Below are 23,852 nucleotides of genomic sequence, written 5' to 3'. Positions count from 1 at the left end.
GTCTTTTCTGTGTCTGGAACAAGAAGCAATAATTGAAGTTCTTGACCAGGCCACGCCCTGACTCCCATGTTATGGGATTCAGGTGGGGAAAAAAACCAATTATGGAGTTCTGAATATTTTTCCAGTGAGAAGGTGCTTTTTGTTTTCACAGCCCTGGTAATTGCCCACTTAGTTATAAGGTGAGGTTTTTGTTTTTTTTTTTTTTTTTTTTCCAACGTTTATTTATTTTTGGGACAGAGAGAGACAGAGCATGAACGGGGGAGGGGCAGAGAGAGAGGGAGACACAGAATCGGAAACAGGCTCCAGGCTCTGAGCCATCAGCCCAGAGCCTGACGCGGGGCTCGAACTCACGGACCGCAAGATCGTGACCTGGCTGAAGTCGGAAGCTTAACCGACTGCGCCACCCAGGCGCCCCTAAGGTGAGGTTTTAATGAAGCTATCAACTTGGTCTTTGGAATCAAGCAGTCTTATTTATTTTATGACTTTATGACTTTGGGCAACTCATTTTTATCTCTCTGAGTTACAATTTCCTATACACGAGGTAAAATTGGGCTAACAATAGGTTTAATGGTGTTAATACAGAGTATTTGTAATAGGTTTTAATTCTCATTCCCCTTGATCCTATTGGAAGTTCTTTTGGACTTGAGGGTTTGAGGCAGTAGTCAGCTTGACTACTCTATTTGTAAATCATAGCTGAATGACTGCAGACTCCTGTCAGAGGAAGCTATTCAGCCCAACTGTTGGATATATTTGATTAAGTACATCTTTTAATAATAAATCCAACCCTCCTTTTTACACACACATATGCACAGAGATTGTACAACAAAGCAAGGTGATTTGGCATATGATCAATCATACCTTTTAGATTATCAGCTAATTTCTACTTGGCTCTTCAGAAAGATGATAAACACTTTGATATCATGCTAGCAAGAATGAATAGCCTTCAGTGAGAGGGTAGGTCCTTAGGGACTAGCTCTGTTCTTTTGAAGATATGTGTGCCATACTTTTAGATATGAGCACATAAATAAAGTCTAAATCATACCAGACTTTGTACAGAATTGTCCTTCTATACTAAATCATTCTCCATGTGCTAATTTTAAAATGTAGGCTTCATCTTCCCTATTGTTTTTTTTTTTTTGTGGAAGTTCTTTTTCTACTGAAAACAGAACACTGAAAAGACAAGGCACATCGTTGCTTTCTGTGGTTTTATTCTTTTATTCCCTGTTACATAGAAATATCTTCTGATCTGTGGTACTAAGGTTCCTGGAAGGTTTGAGAGTGGTTTTTGCATGAGGTTAGGGAATCCATATGCCCAAGTACATTTTCTCAAAGGATGCTCAAAGTATAATGCTTTGAGGTGGTGTTTGGGGAGAAAATGGGAGCCTTAACATTTGATAACAGTCTCATATCATAATGTGTATACATCACAAAATTATTGTTGGTGTGTCCCAGCAGTCATGCCTGGATTTTCTGTGAGTTGGCTCTTTCCCCACCTGTGGACCAAGCCCTAGACTATTCCTCACTCTCTTCTGTCACCATCCTGGACTATGCTCTGTCTTGCTTTCATTTCTCAATGATTCAGTTCTTTTTTTTTTTTTTTTTTTTTTAAACGTTTATTTATTTTGGGACAGAGAGAGACAGAGCATGAACGGGGGAGGGGCAGAGAGAGAGGGAGACACAGAATCGGAAACAGGCTCCAGGCTCCGAGCCATCAGCCCAGAGCCTGACGCGGGGCTCGAACTCCCAGACCGCGAGATCGTGACCTGGCTGAAGTCGGACGCTTAACCGACTGCGCCACCCAGGCGCCCCATCAATGATTCAATTCTTAATGGTGGGTTTAGGATATATTTGCTTGTCTTTCTCTCTCTCCATTTTTGGCATTATCATCTTTCCTTAAAGACCACCTCCTCATGTCAGTTTTATAATCAAGAGCCCATGACTTTCAGATGTGAAATTCATGAAATTTAGAAACCGGAAAGAGAAAATGGTGCAAAGGTAAGACCCTGCTGTAGAGACTACTTACCTACATTTCTGGGAGTACGTGTAAGCTTGCAAAGTTCCAGTTTTGCACAGAATGCATTGTTTGTGTCCGTGTTCATGCACATAGATATACACAGTAGTGATTGAGGCCCCAATTCCATTCACTCCTGTTCTCCTAGTACTGAATGTCCTACGTTGTCTTCCAAACTATCTGGATGTTTGATTTACCACTAACAAATCTTGCGTTCAGTTGATGGTGCAAACCTCCTCAAATGGATCAAAATACTCTTTTGATAAAGCCCTATACCCACTGAATGTTGAAAGTGCAGACATCATTTCATAGATGAGTACCATTATGGTTTAACGACTTGCTTGTTGGAGATAAACCTAGAACAGGATCCAGGTTACTTACACCTTCCAGCACTGTTTTTCCTATAAAACACTTGAGTTTATTTGTATATAATAGAATTATTTACCATGCCTATAAATGATTCCAGTTGTTTGAATAGAGTGGAATTATTTCAGAATGAGTTGCTAAAAAAATCTTGCTCTGAAAAATCTAGAGATGTACTATAAATATGTCCCTGTATGTATAGTGAATTAGCAAATAAAGAGTTCTTTCATTCAGTAGAGGAAATAGGCAAATAACAGTATACCATCATCCCTTTCATTTGTATATTAATTTAATGTTCTTAGTTTTATGGGTGGGTAAATCTTATTTAGGAGGTCATCATGCTTAAAGTCGGCAGAAGTGTATTCTGTGCAGGAGTGAAAGTAGGTTAGAATTCTGTTTTTAATCAGTATCATACTTATGGCCTAATCAAGCTCTTTTTAAGCATGACTGTACTTCTACAGGGGCTTATTCATGGGATCCAGCTCAAATAAGTGTTGGTTTTCTGATCTGTCTCCTGTGATTTTGGAGAGTATCTGAGAATATCAGAGATGCTTAAATACTCTGAGATCTAAAGGTATCTGAGAGTGTCTGAAATGCATAATAAATCTGATCATTAATCAGGAGGTTTTTACTGAGCATTTTGATATATTTTAGCTAGATGCAGTACCTAAGGCAAGCAACATGAGGGTTTTTTTGAAAATAAAGTGTTTTGCATGTAGTTAGAACTGTATAAAAGTAGGTGTTATGTGTTGATTTTGGCTTTTATTATTATAATAAGCATTAGTTATTTTTTTCTTTCTAAAGAAAGAAAAAGAATTGATAAAAGGAAAATTTGCCCCCTTTTGATGAATTAATTCAGCGAAACTTTTATTTATGTATTGTAACCATATGTATTCAGCTAGAAGTTTTTCTTCTCTTCCTCTTACGACTAAACAGCTTTGGGCAGAAGCATGCAACCTTTTTGCTATTAAGTTTCTCTGAAGTAAGGCCAGAAAGCTTTAAAAATATTTTGACCAAGATGGTTTAAGAGTCTGGTTATGTCTCAGTTTGTTCTGATGGACTTGATTGAATAACATCTTGGATTGTCAAAGAAATGATGTAATGAGTATTTTCTCATTCTACAGGACATTCTTAGGCTAACATATGTATCTCCCTCCTAGTAAAATACAGAGAACCCCCAATTTAAGAGTTTTCCTGCTTAGAAACTGATCTCCTTGTCTTGGGTTTGTACTCTGGGGTATGTTAGATTCTCGTTTTCTTTCTTTTGAGGAAGTTTAGACTTGAGATCTCATACTTTTTTTGAGATTTTCAATTGTAAAAATTAATTTCATAAAAATTTGAAATAATTTCAAATTACAGGCAAGTTGCAAGTACAGTACAACTATTTTTTGTATCCTGAAGAATTTGAAAGTAAGTTGCCAACATGGTACTTCATCATCCTCAAATACTAAGATGTTCTCCTACATTGACCACAATATGTGCATTGAAATCAGAAAATTAACATTGACCTATGGGTTACCGCCTAATCCTCATAGGATAGGCCTATGAAAACTAGTCAACTGGCAAAACAAACAAACAAAACCAAATTAGAGTACTGCATTATATAGAATAGGTCATGATAATTCATAGTTGAGAGAAGATCTAAGTATATGTCAGAAAAATATGTATACTTACAATAAATTGAATGACATATTAAGAGGCAGGTGAAGATGATTGTGGTAATGGGTCCATTATGCATGTATTTGCTTAGGAACTCCAGAGGATGGCTGCATTCACTTTGATGCTGAATATGTGAACTCTTTCGAAGACTGATCATTTGACCACTGGATGGTGCCAGCCTGTGACTTTGCAGTTGGTCCTGGTACCTTTTCGCAGAGTCAGCCATCTTGGTCTTAATGGTCTGCTTCTTGATGTAGCTTCTGGGAGTTCAGTGGTATTTCGGTACAGCAGAGGGACTCTTCAATATAATGGAGCTTGCAGCTGTCCACTATACCTTAAGGATGGTCTTGCCTGAGTGAATGTCTTGCCTTATAGATCTGTTGTTGAAGAGTAAGAAAACTCACTGTGACCAAATAGACCCACCTTTTGCTTTCACTTTATTCCTGAGAAAATAGTCCAGAATGAAGTTCTTCATATAATTTTTCTCTGATTTTAATTTTTTTTAATGTTTATTTATTTTTGACAGAGAGAGAGAGAGAGAGAGAGAGAGACAGAGCATGAGCAGGGGAGGGGCAGAGAGAGAGGGAGACACAGAATCTGAAGCAGGCTCCAGGCTCTGAGCTGTCAGCACAGAGCCCCACGCGGAGCTCGAACTCACAGACTGCGAGATCATGACCTGAGCCGGTCAGACGCCCAACCGACTGAGCCACCCAGGCACCCCAATTTTTCTCTGATTTATATTAGCAAATGCCATTGTCAAAGTGAATCATGGTTGTGAAATAGATACACTGAAGAACGCTTTGTCTGCGGTGCTTGGGGGGCTCAGTCTGTTAAGTGTCCCGACTCTTGATTTCGACCCAGGTCATGGTCTCAGTTTCATGAGTTTGAGCCTTACATCCGGCTCTGTGCTGACAGTGTAGAGCCTGCTTGGGATTCTCTCTCTCCCTCTCACTCTGCCCCTCCCCTGCTCGCACTATCTCTGTCTCTCTCAAATAAATAAACTTAAAAAAAAAAAACACTTTTTCATAGAAAAGGTAAAAAACCTGATGAATTAATACTAGTTCTCTGAAAGAATCATTATAGGAAATCTTAGTTTTAAACTTTTTAATGTACATGTTTAGGTAAATGTTGGTTAATTTTAAAGTTTTTTATTTAAAAAAATTTTTTTTAACTTTATTTTTGAGAGAAAGAGACAGAGTGTGAGTGGGGGAGGGGCAGGGAGAGGGAGACACAGAACTGGAAGCAGGCTCCAGGCTCTGAGCTGTGAGCACAGAGCCCAACGTGGGTCTCGAACTCAGCGAGCGGTGACATCATGACCTGAGGTGAGGTCGGACGCTTAACTGACTGAGCCACCCAGGCGCTCCTAATTTTAAAGTTTTTTAAACATTTGAAGGAATTCAAGAAAAAATTTACATATTTCATCACCTTATCAAAGTGACTCATGTTCTTTGTTGTTTATATGTCCATTTGTATGACTTTTACAATGAGAATCTCATTTGTATTAAAACATTATTACACATATAGATTCTGATTATGATACATTTTCTTAAGGCTCTGGCAGACCAGTTTGAAGATAAGACTACATCTGTATTGGAACGTCTGAAGATTTTCTATTGCTGTCAAGTACCCCCTCATTGGGCCATTCAGGTATTTTTGTTGCTGTTTGTCATTGGGTATGGAAAATACTTTGCATTTGAAAGATAAATGCATTAGCAAAGAATGATTTTCAGTTTATGTTTGAGTTTGCAAATATTTCAGTGAAAAGAATAAAAGTATCTAGCTGGGGATTGCCGATTACTTCACATTGCTTTTTTGGTTAAAGTGATATTAAACTTAAAAAGTTTTTTTTTTTTTTTTTTACGTTTTATTTATTTTTGAGACAGGGAGAGACAGAGCATGAACAGGGAGGGTCAGAGAGAGGGAGACACAGAATCTGAAACAGGCTCCAGGCCCTGAGCTGTCAGCACAGAGCCCGACGCGGGGCTCAAACTCACGGACCACGAGATCATGACCTGAGCCGAAGTTGGCCACTTAACCAACTGAGCCACCCAGGCGCCCCTTAAACTTTTAAAACATTTTTAAAAGAATTTAGAACTAGATTAAATAGAATTCTTGAAACTAAGTAGTGGAAGAACCACAGAAGCTTTCATTTTCAAAGTAACTTTTTATATTTAAAAGCCTTTTTGAGGGTGCCTGGGTGCTCAGTTGGTTAAGTGTCTGACTTCAGCTCAGGTCATGATCTCGTGGTTTGTGAGTTCGAGCCCTGTGTTGAACTGTCTGCCGTCAGCACAGAGTCCACTTCAGATCCTCTTTCCCCCTCTCCCTGCTCACATGCACTCTCTGTCTCTCTCAAAAATAAATAAACATTAAAAATTATAATAAAATAAAAGCCCTTTAGGACCTTTTACCAGATAATGAACCTTTTAACCAAGTTGTTTACCAAAGCAACTTAAAGCATTTGTTTCTTGCTCTATATTGTGAGATACCCTTGACTACTTTCCTTGTTCTGAGATATGAAAGTACCTAGCATAGCTCCTAAAGCTCCAGATTGGGATTGAGATTCAGGACTTTGCCTCATGGTTCTCCTGGCTATGGTGTGGTTCCCCTATTTTGTAAAATTTTTATCACTGAAGGCAACCTAGGTACCTGGTCCTGTTTCTTAATATTACAAAGACGCCCAAACTGAGGGCCTGTCCAGTTGACTATTATTTTCCAATGTGGATCACACAGCTGTTCAGAAAGTAGATCTCTCATTTCCCAGTTTTAGTCTGGTTTCCCTCCTTTCCTTATTGGAAAGGTGTAATTAAAACCAGCTTTTACTGCATACTTAGTGTGATATCAGCATGCATTTTGTTCTACATTTTGCACACACTATAATATTTTATTGGAACAATTTTGTGAAATATTCTTATTTTATAGATGAGGAAGCTATGGCACTGAGAAGTTAAGTAGAGTCAAATGGGGCCAAGGCAAAATTTCTAGATGATTTAGTAAGTATTGTCATTTTAGCTAGCTTCCTGTCCTCTCTGTCAGGGATTATGCACATAGGTGGTGATTTAGAATTATAAATGCCAACCCACCATTCAATGACTCTGAATCCCCATTAGATTTTTTGGAGTATGTCATTTTTTTTTTTTTTTTTTTTTGAGAGAGGGTGCAAGTGAGCGAGGGGTAGAGAGAGCGAGAGCAAGAGCGAGAGTGAGAGAGAGAGAGAGAGAGAGAGGAGGGGAGAGGGGGAGAGAGGGGGAGAGAGGGGGAGAGAGAAGCAGGGCTCACCCAGGGCTTGTGTTTTTACCCGAAGTGGAGCTTGTGTTCACTCGAAGTGGGTTTCAAGTTCTCCTGATGTGGGTCTCGAACTCACGAACTGTGAGATCATGACCCGAGCCAAAGTCAGATACTTAATGACTGAGCCAGCAGGTGCCTGTCATACAAGCACAGGGTAAACTAGGGAATTTATTACACATTGGAATTCACTTTGTCTATTGAAGGCGTCTCAATATAATGGGAAAATAAAGAGCTTTGTTATATTATCCTAAAAGGAATACCTTCTTTAGCAAGAAGGTGTTAACAGCTGGAACTTTTTGGCATGTTTTTGACCCTGATCTGTGAAATTTGTTAAGTGCTTTGTACTGTGTGGTTTGTGGTGGGTAAATATTTCAGATTCTGAGCCATTATTATGACAAAACATGTATGTTGAGGATATAGCTTTCAATCTGTTTCCTAACAGGAGCATTAGGAAAATTAAATACTGTTCAAATAGAATTTAGATGAAATGTTTATTTTATCTGCTTAGGAAGCTGTGGATTTTAGGATCTTTACTTTATCTTTAGGTAAACATCCTCTTTCATTAACAGATTAATTTTTTTCTTTCTATAATTATAGGGAGTAAAGATCAAAAAATAATAGCATAGTTTATTGTAAAAAGAAACTGTCTTTATTCTGTCACTAGCTAGCCATAACAATTTAGATGCCATAACTTTCCTCATCCATTATAATGAGAAGATTAAACTGCTTACTGCATGAGCACAAAGATTTATTCCAGCACCCACATATTATGTTCAACTTTATAAAATGTCCAAATATATTAAATAGCCAAATTCTCCAAAATTCATGGCATAAGGAAGAATTAGAACATTCCCTTTATTTATTTTGTTAATATATTAGCTTATAAGTTTCAGGTATATTTCATTTTACTTTCTAATTTTGTCAACCCAGATTTTCCATATCCTTTGGCTTCTTAACTCTTAAATACGTATTGAATTTTGAAAGAATACTAAAGTTGTATTGAAGAGAAAAGAACACAGTTCTCACTAATATGAAACCATATAGTATTCAAGAACCTCACCTACTTTTTTTTTTTTTTTTTTTTTTTTAAGTAAGCTCTATGCCCAACGTGGGGCTTGAACTAATGACCCTGAAATCAAGAGTTGCATACTCTACTGACTGAGCCAGCCAGGCACTTTTTAAACCTTTCTAATATTTTTCCTGTTCTTGGAGGATAAACTATTTATAAACCACAATATGTTTATCTTTTGATATGTTTAACCTTCATTGACCTTGCCACAACTTGCCCCCTTTTCATCTGCCAAGGGCTGGGAAATAAAGTAAGTTTTTTAGAATGTGCTTAAAATAAATCTAAGTAGACCTGAATGAAAAAGACCCAGAGATGCTTTCATGAATGAAGTACACAAATGCTAGTGCATAGATTTATGTCATTTATATCGACTGCTTAGTTTTTATTATTTGTTTGAGTTCAATTTCATTTTTTTCCAGTTGGAGATATAATTGACATAAAACGTTGCATTAATTTTAGGTATACAACATAATGATATGTCTATACATTGTGAAATGGTCACCACACTGAGTTTAGTTAACATCCGTCCCGTCACATAGTTACACATTTTTTTTCTTGTGATGAGAACTTTTTAAGAGCTCTTTTCTTAGCAGCTTTCAAACATATACTACAGTGTTGTTAACTGTAGCAGCATGCTGTACATTACCTCCTCAGAACTAACTTCTAACTGGAAGTTTGTATTTTTTGACCACCTGTATCCATTTCCCCCACCCTCACCCACCACTTCTGACAGGCACCAGTCTGTTCTGTTTCTGTGAATTTTTTTTTTTTTTTTTTTTTTAGATTCTTCTTATAAATGAGATCATGTTGGGGCGCCTGGGTTGCTCAGTTGGTTAGGTGACCGACTTCGGCTCAGGTCACGATCTCACAGTTTGTGAGTTCGAGCCCCGCATCGGACTCTGTGCTGATAGCTCAGAGCCTGGAGCCTGCTTTGGATTCTGTGTCTCCCCCTCTCTGTACCCTTCCCTTGCTCATGCTCTGTGTCTCTCAATAATAAATAAACGTTAAAAAAATTAAAAAGAAAATGAGATCATGCTCTATTTATTTTTCTCTGACTTATTTTACTTAGCATAATGCCCACCAGGTCCATCCATGGTGTCACAGATGGCAAGATAGCATTCTTTTTTATGGCTGAATAATATTCCTCTGTGTGTGTGTGTGTGTGTGTGTGTGTGTGTGTGTACACGTACATGTACACTACAATTTCTTTTACCCATTCATCCCTTGATGAACACTTGGGCTGCTTCTATGTCTCAGTTATTGTAAATAATGCTATAATGAACATGGGGGTGGAGATATTCTTTCAAGTTAATATTTTCATTTTCTTTGGATAAATGCCCAGAAATAGAATTGCTGGATCATAGGGTAGTTCTATTTTTAATTTTTTGAGGCACCGCCATACTGTTTTCCATGGTGGCTGCACCAGTTTACATTCCCACCAACAGTACATGAGGGTTCCCTTTTCTCCACGTCCCTGCCAACACTTATCTTTTGGACATCAGCCATTCTGAAGTAGAGTTTTTAAACCTTGATTTCTTGGATCTCAGCTTTACAAATCAGATTGTAACAAAATCTCTAGGCGAGAAGGAAATACTGATTTTGCTTTCTAAATTATTCTGAGTTCTTGGGAAAAATTGATATATTGAGTATTTTGAAAGTTTCTGTACTGTTTTTTAATTTCTTACCCCCTTGGTACAGTAGAGGCAAGTATTAAATCATTGTAAATTTCTAATTAGTAGAGGTCAAATTGTAGAAATGGTGCATTTATTACAGTAAGTAGACCCTTAAAATGGCAGACGGGATACACGTGCAAGTCAAATGGGAGTCTCTTTGCATAAAGAAATGTTCATTATTTTAACCTGATTCTTACAGCGCCAACTTGCAAATTTTCTCTTTGAGTTGGGATGCACAAGTTCAGCCCTTCAGATATTTGAGAAGCTAGAGATGTGGGAAGATGTTGTCATTTGTTATGAGAGAGCCGGGCAGCACGGAAAGGTATGTCAAAGGAACATGGCGTACACTCGCGAGAGCCTTCCGTTTGGGGGCTTCTTTCTTGCTTTGCTTTGTTTCTCTAAGCCCACTTGTGCTAGAACTTGAGTTACATTCTTTTTCTCACTTTTCCCCCAGAAATCTTTTTAATGTTTCCTCTCGTTTTTGTTGGGGCACATAATTTTATGTGTATGCATGTGTGTGTATATGTGAAAGAGAAGAGCAGGCCAAAATTGATACGATGTGTGTTTAAGAATGAATAATGAAAGCGTTAAAGACTCTGCAGTTTGGTCTCTTTCCTTTACTAACTCTCCTCCTGAGGACAATTTCAAAGTGAAATATTAGGAATTATTTGAGCATCACTGGGCTGCCTGGTGATCAGAGTTTGTGGGGCTGAAGGAAAGTACCTGGGAGGGAGAGCAGCTGGCTTGGCCTATAGAAGATCGAAGGGTGTGGCCTCCCGCCCTCCTTGGGGCAGAAGAATTGTTAAGTGTGTCACGCACATTTAATACCACCCTTAAATTGGCCAAAGAGGGAAAATGTTGCAGTGTTCATATCTGTTATTTATTGTTTTTTCCCCTCATAAATGAACAGAATTTTTAAAAGAACAAGGAGCTCTGCGTTGGGAGTATCTGTTGAAACTGACACATTGAAGTCATATGTTAATTTTGGATTAAACTTTTAAATGACTACATTTCTATCATAAGTACAGTCCACAACAGAGTACAACCCACACATCGGTTCATTTATTTCTACAGCCAACCTTTTGCCATCACCGTGAAAAAAAGAAGTAATGGCACAAGTACATGTGTGTCTGTTTCTTAAATACCTTCCTAAGCATGTCTTATTTTAGACTAGTAGTAAAAGTTACACTCCCTTCACTAATCACCAATGGCAGTGAAGGTAGGTCTGAGTTGTACTGGCGTAAGGAGAAACCAGCCTGGAAATAAAATTTTATTGTAGAAGATTATAGAATTTTAATATTTTCATCCCAGGAAAGAGCTCCATAATCATCCGTTTCAATTCCCTCCTTTTTGAAATAGAAAGGAGTCTCTAGTGATTTGCCTCAGGTCACAAAGCTGGTTATTGATTGTTAGCTTGAGAACCCCCCTGGCTTGGTGGTTAGAAGCAGAGCCTCTAGGCCCAGGCTGTGCGAATTAAGCGCTAGTCTTGCCGCGTGCTCGCTTTGTGCTATTGGGCGAGTTACCCATGCCCGCCCCCCTCCCCATGCCTCAGTTTCCTCACCTAGTGGGACTTAATCAACCTACTCTACAGGTTTTCATGATGTAACCTAGGTAAAGACATAGAATGAATGGTCCTTTCCTTACAGTGATATGTGAGTGTTGGCTGCTATTACTGCTCTGTTCTAAGACACTTTTTTTTTTTTCTCACATTTTAACATCTCTGACTGTATCTGACACTTGATGGCATCTTCCAATTGCTGGCTGTCAAGTGGCCATCTGGTCAGCTTGTCTGTGCTTGTCCAGACTTGGTCACAGCTATATTTAGTGTCATCATTTCAATGTGTCATCGTTTCAGTAGTGTTATGTACCTGTTGTCATTGCTACATAGGGTGGATTTAATCGCCATTTAGAATATCTTCGAAAAGATTTTGTTATGATTTGGCCTTGAAACAAAAAAGTTATTGAACACACAGAAAAGGACAGAAGCAAAGTAGAGAGATGTTAAGTTTGGTAGTTGTGAAGTAAACATTTGCCTTTAGAGAAATCACCACAGTTTCATTTACTTTTCTTTAAAAATAACAACTAAGTGCTTTATGGCAGCCAGGAAAGGATGACACCCCTAAGTAAATGAAACTATGTTTTGTATGGAGATGTGTGAAAAAAGTTGTCATTTAAAATGTCAGGCAATGTATGGAAGGCAGGAAGAATTGCCAAATTTTTCTGAATGATTTATTTTACAAAAGTATCAGAACAATGAGAGGCTGATGTGATTCCTTCAAGGCATTATGTCATCATGTGATTGAAAGCGTTTTTTTATTAGTTAAGAGTTAGTCTTATGATTGGTAGCATCCCAGATTTAATGAAATATAGTATGTTTCTTCGAGGGTTTAAATATCTATGGGCTGCCACTTAAAGCAGTGCTCAGGTGTTCAACAAAGGAGTTGATGGATGGATGAGTATCCGCCTCCCAGTCTGATGCACTTCCCATTGTGTTCTTCACTGTGGTAGTCTCTTCCGTTGGCCAGTAAAGAAATAAACAAACTAGGGGCGCCTGGGTGGCTCAGTTGGTTAAGTGTCCGACTTCAGCTCAGGCCGTGATATCATAGTTCGTGGGTTCGAGCCCCGCATCAGGCTCTGTACTGACAGCTCAGAGCCTGGAGCCTGCTTCAGATTCGGTGTCTCCCTCTGTCTCTGACCCTCCCCGATCTCTCTCTCTCTCTCTCTCTCTCTCTCTCTCTCTCTCTCTCTCTCTCTCAGAAATAAACATTAAAAAAATTAAAAGAAAAAGAATGAATAAACTGTATGTAAAATTAGGGTAGTTTTTGAAATAGTGATTTTTGAGATAATTAAATTGTTGAATCACAAGCACCCAGGTATATTTTGAAATACGAAATTTATGTAAATATTTTTAAAAAGTATGGAAAGCAGACTCTCAGTGCAGAAGAAAAAAATAAAGAATCCATCCCTTTCAGAGAAAGGATTTGACTCTGTCCCCCAAAGTAATTGTAGTATTAATATATTTTTTAATTGGCACATGACCTTGTAAGCATTGTCTTATGTTCATGATAAATTCTCATGTTTCTGGTTACTCTAGAAAATGTGTGTCTTTTTTCTAGGAATGCACGGTCATTTACTTTGTCTTAAAGTCTTTTGTGAGTTTCAGCCAAACATCCCTCAAATTTTTTATTTTAAAAGTTGATTTAGCATTTCATTTGTCACATAAAAGACTTACCTTACCTTTTATTCTTATGTTATATTTGCTGATCAGTTTAACCATAGACCCTAAAAAAGTTTTGCTTTAAGCTGGAAGCAAATGTTCTATTTCTAAAACAGCTGAGATTCTGTTAGTATTTGGTCATGTGCCAATAGTTGTCACCACATTTGATTTAACTAGAAGTTTGTGAAATTTTAATCCTTCCATTTAGTGCTTAACAGCATAATTTATTTTTAAAAGGCAAATTCGGAAAAGTATCTAATTCTAATTATTGTGTTCTGGTGCTCGCACCCTATTATTGTAGGGTCTCAGACTTTCTAATTTAGATACTCCTTAACAGAAATTCTCATTATTTAATGACCATTGGCAAAATAGCTTAGATTAATTTTGCCTGACCTTGGGATCAGACCTGGTTCTCATCTGTTAGCATTTAGTTTTTTTAAAGCTATCTGGCACACTTCTAGCAGTTTCCCCAAGCCTATGGACAAATTCTTATTTTGGTGTGCAGATTTGATCCCTAAATGAAAGACAAAGACTGAGTTGGTACAAACTGCCTGCAGAAGATGGGAAGGGAGTGGAATGACAAGGATTAGGACCTCTCTTTTTTTCTTGAAACAAGGCTTACCTGAGATTACATAGCCTTATTTTTTATTTTGCTGTGTTTGCAGATCATTGTAGCCATAGGCTCTTAAAAACTTTTCCTTTAAGTTATAAGTAAATGTTTTACTTCTAAAACAGCTGAGACTGTTTTAGCAGTCGGTTTGGGTTTTTTGGGGGGATGGGAGGTAGGTTTCTAAAAAAAGGTTCTAAAATAGTTTCTTTATATGATGTAAAGTATTTCCTGCAGACTCTTTTCCCACACTGCAGCCAGAGTGATCTTCCTAAAAAACAAATCTGATCAGGTCAGTCCCACTCTTCAGTCACTTCCCTTTGTCTCCAGGATTAAGTCGGAGCTCTTTAGAATGAATGGTTTACTGACCACTTTGTGATCTGACTCCTGCTTACATTGCTAACTGCTTTGTCCCCCTCTTTTATCTCTGCTTCATCCCCCTTTGTACTTGCTCATTGAGGTTGTGTTCAAAGTTCCAGCAGGACGAAACTACTTGTCATTTCTTGACTTTGCAGCATTGTTTCGCCTCAGGACCTTTGTATGTGCTATTGTCTGTCTAGAACTTGTCCTCCTTAGCTCACTCTACTTATATTCTTCAGGTTTCTGCTTGGTGATTACTTTTCACAGTGAGCTTTCCCTGCTACCTACCTCTCAGATTTGGGGGTGTTTTGCTGTGTGCTTCTGTGGCACCCAACATTATTCTGATTTCCCCTTTCCTGGTTTACTTCATGTACTAAACTGTAAGCTGTTTAAGAACCAGACTTGTGTCTATAGTATTTACAGTGGTCTTCCCAACACCTAGCATGGGCCTGACACATGGTGAGTCCTCAAAAATATTTGCTAAATAAATGGCTTATAGCAATTCATTATGAATAGTTACTGCATTGAAACAAATCTCCAAGTAGAGACTATACTCCCTTTGGGCTTTACATGTGGCAAAAGAAACCTCTCCAACTCTTGCCATATATTCTCTTTCCAAAAACAAATTATGAGATCTCTCTCCTCCCATTTTAATCTTTTACCTTTAGGAATAGAAGCAGGTGCCTTCAAGAAATTTATTCTTGCTTAGTAGATGCTAGACACTGGGGGAGCATGCTGTTATTATGTAGCACAATATTTTGAGTGCCTCTTTCGTACTACGTACTTCATGTAATTATTAATTTGTCACTGTCATGTACTATTTATAAAACATACAAAGTGTGAATTGTTTCTGCCACTTTACTGATTAGTCCTAGTAAGCAGTTTTTGGAATCTGAGCTTAGACCTTCCTCTTCTCTTAAGCCCTCAGTCCTTTCTCCCCCGTGCCTCTCGCTGGGGTTGTTATTAATTCCTTAAAAATTAGGTGTTCGATTTGTAAGACAAAACCTGCCGTTGTGCCCACTTGAATGAGAAGAATAGGCAAAATTACTGAATGTACCCTGTAAGTTGGTAAGGCAAAATGGGTCATGAACAGCTAATTGGATAACCAAGGCTGCTTTTAATTATTCTGTCTTATCTTGGACCTGAAGGATTTATGTTGGCAAGTACCTTCAGAAAATCAAGCCAGAGCATGGTGTTGTCACACACATAAATGTAAAAAGCAATTAGTGAGCACTTGTCTCCGTGAGAGACTGAACAGGACTAGGCACCAGCACACCTAGAAGAAGTCTAGCTGGGAGCAACCCACTGGGGAGGGATGAAGTGTTCTGCACTTTTCACCTCTCAGTTGCTCTTCAAAGGACAAGAATTTAGACTAGGCACAAACGGCCTTTCTGCTAGGATTACCCCTGGCCAGCCATATGGTGCTATCTTAGCTCTGCCCTGTCATCCTTAGTCACCGTGTCAAGGACAGTAGAACACCTTTCCAGTAGCCATTCTCCCTGCCTTTGTAGAGCCCACCTCTGGCATAGTGAAAATCAGAATCCATTTTCGCTCTCTGCTGCGGGGAAAAGACTGGAATTAAGCTCTGCCCAAAGTTGTTGAGTTATATGCACGCACTCACACAAACACATTTTTTTTTTTTTAAGCCTGAGGCTTTTGTCAAGTGGCCAAATCTGACTATTAGTGTGACCTTAAATTCTTAGCCTACATTTTTCCACCCCCTTGGAATAAACCTCTGGCCATTAGGCCTAATCCTGTCATTTCTGTAGTCTTCAAAGACACTCTTTATAGTTAGTACCACATCTGGGTCTAAAGCTCATTTTTGCCCCTTCATTCTTTGCCAGGAGAGCTTCTTAGAGTTGTTGCTCTGCTGATTCACAACTGCCTGTAATGACCAGATGTAATGTCAGATGAGGGCCAGGCCACACTTATCACACTTTATAATTATTAATGCCTTTCGCTCATTCACAAAATCAAGGCATAAATCACAGCCAGCAGGGGTAGTTTGTTTTGATAATTCCTCTGACTCAAGGATGAATGATTTTCCTCAACTGTTTTATCTTCGTTTTCAGCAGGGATTGAACTTCACTTTTACCCATATCCTTGATCAGATACCAGAAGTTCCTTTTAGGCCATTGGTTTCATTTCTCAGTATTTTTAGTCCCAACAAGAGTCATTTCCTAGGTGTGACTCCTTGGGTTATAAGGGCCTGTGAAATTCAGATTCTGCTATATGACCTCTCTGTCAACTAGAATAAACTTGTTGTTAGGTCCTAATTTAGTCATACTTAGTACTGATGTTGGCCAGAACACATCCTATAAAGGAGTTCTTCCTTTGTTCTCAATGGGAAGAATCTTTTATGTCTTTATTTAGAATCTGAAGACACTTAGAAAACACCAGGAGCCCTTTGTGACTTTAGTGTTCGTTTTAGTTACATTCATCCAACATTTATAGAGCACCTACAGTGTGCCAGGCAGTGGTATACCAAAGATGATTACGAGACAGAACTTCCCTCCAAAGAGCTTATAGTTTGATAGTACAGATGCACATGAGGAGAATACTTTAGCCTAAGATAGCAGGTGCTAAGATGGAAGTATGTGCAAATTCCAAATTTTATTTGGCGGTTGTACTGAGAGCTAAATATTTCTCCCTGTGCCTTCCTGTAAGGCAGTAGTAGTCCACTCAGTTTGTATCTTGTACAGACTTTTTCTCTGAGATCTCTAGCATCTCCTCCTGTGACTCTACATGCTTTCATAAAAAAATGATATTTGGTTGAAATTAGCCTTCCGTGGAAAACTTTAACCTTGTAATAATCAGTAGTCTTCTCCTTTGACCTCACTTCCTCCAGTCCTGTTGGCTCAGTTACGTCAGTCACTTACTCAACAATTGACAACAGCACTTCTACTGTTGGAGAAACTATTAAGCAATTCACCAATGAGATTATTTACAGAAAATGTTGATATTCCTAGAAGCTGTTTCCAGTTCACTTCCTTCTTTCTAGTAGTGAAACGCCAAGCGTCTTACTTTCTAATCTGGTTTTCCAAAACGAGTTGAGAAAGAGCACAAACATTAGTTTAGGGCTTACTGTGTGCCTGACAAAAAGCTAGGTACATTTCACATCTAGTTCTTGTAGGTAAGGTGCACATGAAGAACAGACTCTCAAAATATTAACCTGCTCAGGGTCCTACATTTTGTAAGTAAAACTAGCATTTGAACTGCCTTTCTGACTAAAGGCACTTGTGTTCTTGAAGATCTTCTTCCTATACCTGGAAGTCTGTAGACTGGATTATGCAACACAGTTTTCTAGGGACATGGTAGGATTCTTATGGTTGTAAGAGAACCAACATATATTACCTTAGGCAAAAAAGGGAATTTATTGGTTCATGCGACTGAAAATTCTAGTAGACCTGGCAAAATAGCTGTATCCAGGGGCTGAGGTGATATCATCATGGTTTTGAGGCTCTCTTGATAAGGCAGATAATATCACCACAGGAGGCTCAAGCTTAAAAATCCCAGTAGAGAAATACAGTCAATTCCATGACTCTAACAAAAATGTTCTAATAAGGACTTAGGGGCCAAAGTCATGAGCCCTGACCTCCAGTAGGCCCCACATGAGCCATATGGAAGGGGTTCCCCTCAGAGAACAGGAGTTACTATTATCAGAAGATCAGAAAAGGGATACTGAGTAGGAAAAGAGCAATTGATATCCACTATAGGGTGGGAGTTTAATGCTCTAAATCTGTTGTTATGAGAAGTATTTTGTTTGGCTTACCCAGTATTTTGAAAAAAAAAATAAACATTTTCAGGTAGTTTCTTCTAGGTATCTTGATCTCTTGGCTTCTCTTAAATGATGTGGAAACACAAGGCCAAATTCCCACATTATTGTTCTAACTGGCATTCCTTCTTTTATGGGCTCACTCCCCAGCCTGCTTCATTCATTCTCAATAATTGGCAAGGATCTCTGGGCATTTGAGCATGGGACCCTTGCTCTAAGCAGTGCAGATTACCAGTGCAGGTATCAGGAAGTGGAGCGTTAGTCCAGCCATAATTGTAGCTTCTGCTTAAGCCTCAGCCACATGTCATTTTATACTGAGATTCACTGTGTGTAATTATTTCTAAAAAAAAATTGTATTAAAAATACTAATTAGTTTTTTTCAATTACAGAATAAAATAGTTTATTGCAGCAGCCTAGATAATGTATGTATGTGTGTGTGAGTAGAGGGATGGTCTTTGCGGTTTGCAGGTGACAAGATTCTTGCAAGCAACCCAGCTTAATTGTAGCCAGCTGCCCATTTAAATATGCCTTTTCATGTTTGGGAATGCAGTTTTATCCTATTTAATAGATATTTAGATGACAAATTTCTTGTATTCTGTAAAAATGTACATCTATATTTTCCCGTAGGGAAGTAGCAACCCATAGCCAGAAATACCAAAGCTGTTGCATTCTGTGAAGATTCCTGGCCACCCACATTTTGATATTGCAAAAGAGATATTATAAGCCCTTGTGCTTTATTTATGTTCACTGGGCATATCTATTATAGTTCTTTATTTGACAATGAATTATATAAATCGAGTGGCTAAGTGGAGGAGGGAGGAGCAAATAGAGCATTTTTGGAAAGAGTGAGGAAGAAGACTGAGGAATGCAGGGTGACTAACTGAAGAAAGAAAATATATTGCCTACAAGCTTTGCCCTTGGGAAAGATAATGCTGTTGGCAGGATGAAGAGGTATAAAATCTCAAGGAGAAAGAACTGACTTATCTAATAGAAAAATGTGGGATAGGAATTTGAGGAAAGAAGAGGCCAATTCAGACCAAGCAAGATCACTGCTTTTGTGTTTCTTCTTCAGGAGGCTGCCCCATTCTGGCTCTGTAGACCCATGTTACAGTGAATAAAATACCCAGAATTGAAATTGTTTGGTGACAGGAGTTGCATACCACCCACTCCCTATGTTCCTCATTCTTGTAAGTGTTTATTTAGGTAGATATGAATTGGTGGAGGAAGTATTTGAAATCCTCAGTACCTTAGCATTTACAAACGTGAAGGTTTTCCTGATAGTTATTTAATCTTTCATTTGTGTATTTGTCTTCTTTGCAAGTTTGCCAACACTAGGGCTGTGTTAAATGTCTTCGGACTCTGGTGAATCTTTACAGCCTATACAATATTTGTAGAATGGTAGTTTTAGGTCATGCAGGTGTTTTAAGGGTATGGCTTGATGTTCCGAATCTTGGATCCTATTTTTTTTATAGGGTACCTGTAGAATATAGTACTCCCTTATAATTCTTTTTATTTCTGTAAGGTTGGTAGCGATTTCTGATCTTTCATTTCTGATTTTAGTAATTTGAATGTAAAGAACCAACTTTTGGTTTGTTTCTCTTTTGTTTTTCTATTCTTTCTTTATTTACACTGACCTTTATTATGTCCTTCCTTCTTTGGGTTGAATTTAGTTTTTTTTTTTTTTTCCTAGTTTCTTATGGTAGAAGATGAGATGATCGCTTTGAGTTGTTTTTTTTTTTTTCCCAGTACAGGCATTTACAGCTATGACTTTTCCTCTAAACACTGTTTTCACTGCATCCCATAAATCTTGGCATATTATATTGTTTTTATTTATCTCAAAGTGTTTTTAATTTCCTTATGATTTCTTTTTTGACCTATTGGTTATTAGGCACTGTGTTATTTGATTTCCATGAATTTGTGAATTCCCCAAATTTCTCTGTTATTGATTTCTAATTTCATCGCATTGTGGTTGAAGAATGTACTTTGTATGACTTCAGTCCTTTCAAATTTATTGAGACTTGTTTTACAGCCTAAGGTGTAGTATACCCTGGAGAATGTTCTGTGTGTATTCTGCTGCTATTGGGTGGAGTGTTCTTTAGATGTCTTTTAGGCTTAATTATAAGTTTATGGTGTTATTCTTTTATTTCTATCTTCTGTATAGTTGTCGTATCCATTACTGGAAGTTGGAAAGTGAAGTCTTCATATATTATTAATGAATTGTGTATTTCTTCCTTCAGATCTGTCCGTTTTTGCTTCATGTAACTTGGGGCTCTGTTGTTAGGTGAATATATACTTATAATTATGTCTTCTTGATGGAGTGAATATATATCTTTCAAATACCCTTTCCTCATCCTATTAACGATTTTTGTCTGATACTGATAGCCACTCCAGCTCATTTTTGGTTACCGAATGTATGTATGGTGTGTCTTCTTTTCTTTCCTTTCCTTTTTATTTTCAGCATTTTTTTCTGTCTGATTCTAAAGTGTGTCTCTTGTAGACAGCATTTCATTGAATCATTTTTTTAATACTTTCTGCCGATCCCTGGCTTTTCTGTTTAATTTTTTTTAACGTTTATTAATTTTTGAGAGAGAGTGCAAGTGGGGGAGGGGCAGAGAGAGAGGGAGACACAGAATCTGAAGCAGGCTCCAGGCTCTGAGCTGTCAGCACAGAGCCGGACGCGGGGCTGGAACCCACAAGCTCTGAGGTCATGACCTGAGCCGAAGTCAGAGGCTTAACCAACTGAGCCATCCAGGTGCCCCTAATCCCTGCCTTTGATTGCAGTGTTTAATACTTTTAAATTTAATTACTGATAATGTAGAATATATATTGGCTATTTTGTTATTTTCTATATGTATTATGTCTTCTGTCTTTCCCTGTTTCTGTCTTCTTTTTGGTTGAATGTGCCATTTTAATTCCTTTGTCATTTTTGCTTTTTTTTTTTTTAAGTTTTTATTTTTAAGCAATCTCTACACCCAACATGGGTCTTGAACTCACAACCTCAAGGTCAAGAGTCACGTGCTGTATAGACTGAGCCAGCCAGGTATGACTTTTTTTTTTTTCTTTTTGAGTTATTTTCTTAGTTCTTGTACCAGGAATCATTTAAAATAGCATGTTCTTGGGGCGCCTGGGAGGCTCAGTCGGTTGGGCAGCCGACTTCGGTTCAGGTCATGATCTCGCGGTCCGTGAGTTCGAGCCTCGCGTTGGGCTCTGTGCTGACAGCTCAGAGCCTGGAGCCTGTTTCTGATTCTGTGTCTCCCTCTCTCTGACCCTCCCCCGTTCATGCTCTGTCTCTCTCTGTCTCAAAAATAAATAAACATTAAAAAAAATTTAAAAAAATAAAATAGCATGTTTTTAAAATGTCTGTTAAACCTGTCATTGGACATTCTTAGTGACAGTTTCTGTTGGTTGCTTTTTTTCCTTATGTAATGGCCATACTTTCTTGTTTCTTTGCCTATTTTTGTAATTTGTTGTTGAAAATTGGATGTTTTAAATAATATAATGTGGCAACTCTAGAAATCATGTTGTTACTGCTGTTTGTGTTCTTTTGTGTTTAGTGACATTTCTTAACTAATTCTGTAAAATCTGTATGCTTTGTCCATGTAGCTGCTGAAGTCTCAGGTTGATTAGCTGAATGGTCAGCTAATGATTAGACAGGAAATTCCTTGAATGCCTAAATCAACAAGCCTCCCAGTCTTTGCTGATGGGCTCTGTGTGTGTGTATGTGTGTGTCGGAGCATGCTTCCAACACTCAGCCAGGCAGTTAACAACCCTGCCTTAGCTTTCACTGACTGCTTGTGCAAAGCCTCGAGTTCAGCCTCAGGTTAGAGCTTAGGGCCTTCTCAGGTCTTTCCTGAACGTGTGTACCATGTTATATATTCATGGCCTTCTGGACTCCCATGAATATGTTGGTGCCTTTCAAAGCTCTTATGTATATCTCATTCCCTCTTTCCACTTTTTTTGGTTAGCCTGTTGTTTGTCCCACTTGTTCTTTACCACTTCAGACAGCTACAGAATTACCAGTTGTCTGTAATTGTTTTTGACAAAGACTTTTCACTGGGCAAACTCAGAGTTAGGTTAAATACAGACAGCCTTGCAAGTTGTAGAAAGGGGAATAGGAACGGTGCAAGTTAAGATCACACAAAGTGGGGCACCTGGGTAGGTCATTCAGTTAAGTGTCCAACTTTGGCTCAGATCCTGGTCTTGAGGTTCGTGAGTTCGAGTGCCACGTCGGGCTGTCAGCATGGAGTCTGCTTCAGATCATCTGTCTTCCTTTCTCTCTGCCCCTCCCCTGCTTGCACATGCACTCTCTCTCTCAAAAATAAATACAAAAAAAAATTTTTTTAATTAAATCAAATCACACAATACTTGTTCTTATCAAGATATCACTACTTTTTAAAAATAAACATTCCTTGGATTATTTCAAGTTTTTGGTTAACTTCCAGAATTATGAAAAAGTTGATTCTAAAACTTTTTGTCAGTTTTCTTGTTGCCTTTATGGAGTAGGGAATTTTCAGAGGTTCTTAGACCACTATTTTTGCTGATGTACACCTGTGGAATATAGGAAGAGTACTGAACCTGAAATTAAGGTCCCATTTTTCAACTTAGTATCTTTTGGTTTTGAGCTGGCCAGTTGGCCCATGGGCATATTATTACCTACCTCTCAGACTTACTGTAGGGATTAAATGAAATAATGCATTTAACAATATATTGGATAAAAATGAATCTGTAAATCACTGTCAAAGGGGAGGACACATAAGGCGTTTAAAAGGCAAAAAATGAAGAAAAGATTGTATCATTCAAGTTTTGCTTATGGAAGCAGAGCTACTTTGAGTAGTTTTGGGAATAAGGGGCTTACGAAAGGAGTTAGATCTTACACAGATGTGGGAAAAGCCGAGAAACAAAGGTGTGGAGGAGGGAATAGAAGGACCAGGGCAAAAATCATTTATCAGTCCACTTGAGGCACTGGCACGAGTGGACAAGTCAGAACTTACCAGGGAGTCTGAGAAGCTGAGTACTTCCAGCCGTGAAATGGGAGCGTGAAGGAGGAGCTTGTGGAGAGACCTGTGGAAAGCTGTTGTCTGTATGTGGCTCCCAGCCCTGGGGTCCACGGTGAAATGTCTGCCCGCCGTCCTGGAGCTGCTGTTGGTTGGCAGGGCCCGCAGTCAGAGGCACAAGCTGGATGCAGAGAGCAGAGGACGAGCGGGGGTCTGCAGGACATCTCTGCATCTTGTCTGACACCGTACTTAACCATGACCACCTTCCAAGAGTAAAAGCTGTTGCTTTACTTCTGCCTTTCACATCCCCACCAAACTCCCCCTCTGACCAGCTCTAATGCAAAATTGGAAGGGAAAGGAATTTTAGGAAACACATTTTAGTTTCCAGCTGAAGCAACTTGACATCGCAGTGCATATGACCCGGCAGTGGGTTAGCCCTTTGGCTTGGGGGTTTACTTATTTGGAAAGTTCCAAACTACTACTAACAGGTACAGAGTATTTTTTATATTATGTTATGTAAAGAAGAGTTTTTGACTTGGGGAAACTTACAGTTTCTTCGAAAGAGGCTGAAATATTGAAGCATTCTTAAAACATATGAGAAGAAAAGCAACTAGAAATACATATTTATTTTTCCATATCTTGCTTTATTGAGATGAGTTCCTTAAAGGCAATATATCAAATGAATTTTTGTAAATTGAACATTTTCTAATAACAAGTTACAGTATCAGGAATATGATCATTTCCACTTGGTTTTTGGTTGACATCGGCACACCATTTGTCTGAGTTTTGGAGTATTATTAGCATGATGTCATCAAGGTCCTAGATTGATGAGGTCTAAA

The 23,852-nt window shown here is 38.5% G+C and overlaps 1 protein-coding gene across 2 annotated transcripts in view; it reads left to right on the top strand.

The window, feature by feature from the left end:
- The window catches only part of TTC27 (tetratricopeptide repeat domain 27), a 185,983-nt gene that overhangs the window by 95,230 nt on the left and 66,901 nt on the right, over nt 1–23,852 (top strand). For both annotated transcript variants that reach the window (XM_030311343.2, XM_030311344.1), the window contains exons 11-12: nt 5,585–5,680; nt 10,260–10,382. In XM_030311343.2, coding sequence (XP_030167203.1) covers nt 5,585–5,680; nt 10,260–10,382 — 219 coding nt within the window. The remainder of the gene's footprint in view (nt 1–5,584; nt 5,681–10,259; nt 10,383–23,852) is intronic.

The sequence above is a fragment of the Lynx canadensis genome, chromosome A3, assembly GCF_007474595.2.
Source record: "Lynx canadensis isolate LIC74 chromosome A3, mLynCan4.pri.v2, whole genome shotgun sequence".
NCBI classification, from domain to species: Eukaryota; Metazoa; Chordata; class Mammalia; order Carnivora; family Felidae; genus Lynx; species Lynx canadensis.
This window is presented reverse-complemented; position numbering and strand designations above follow the sequence as displayed.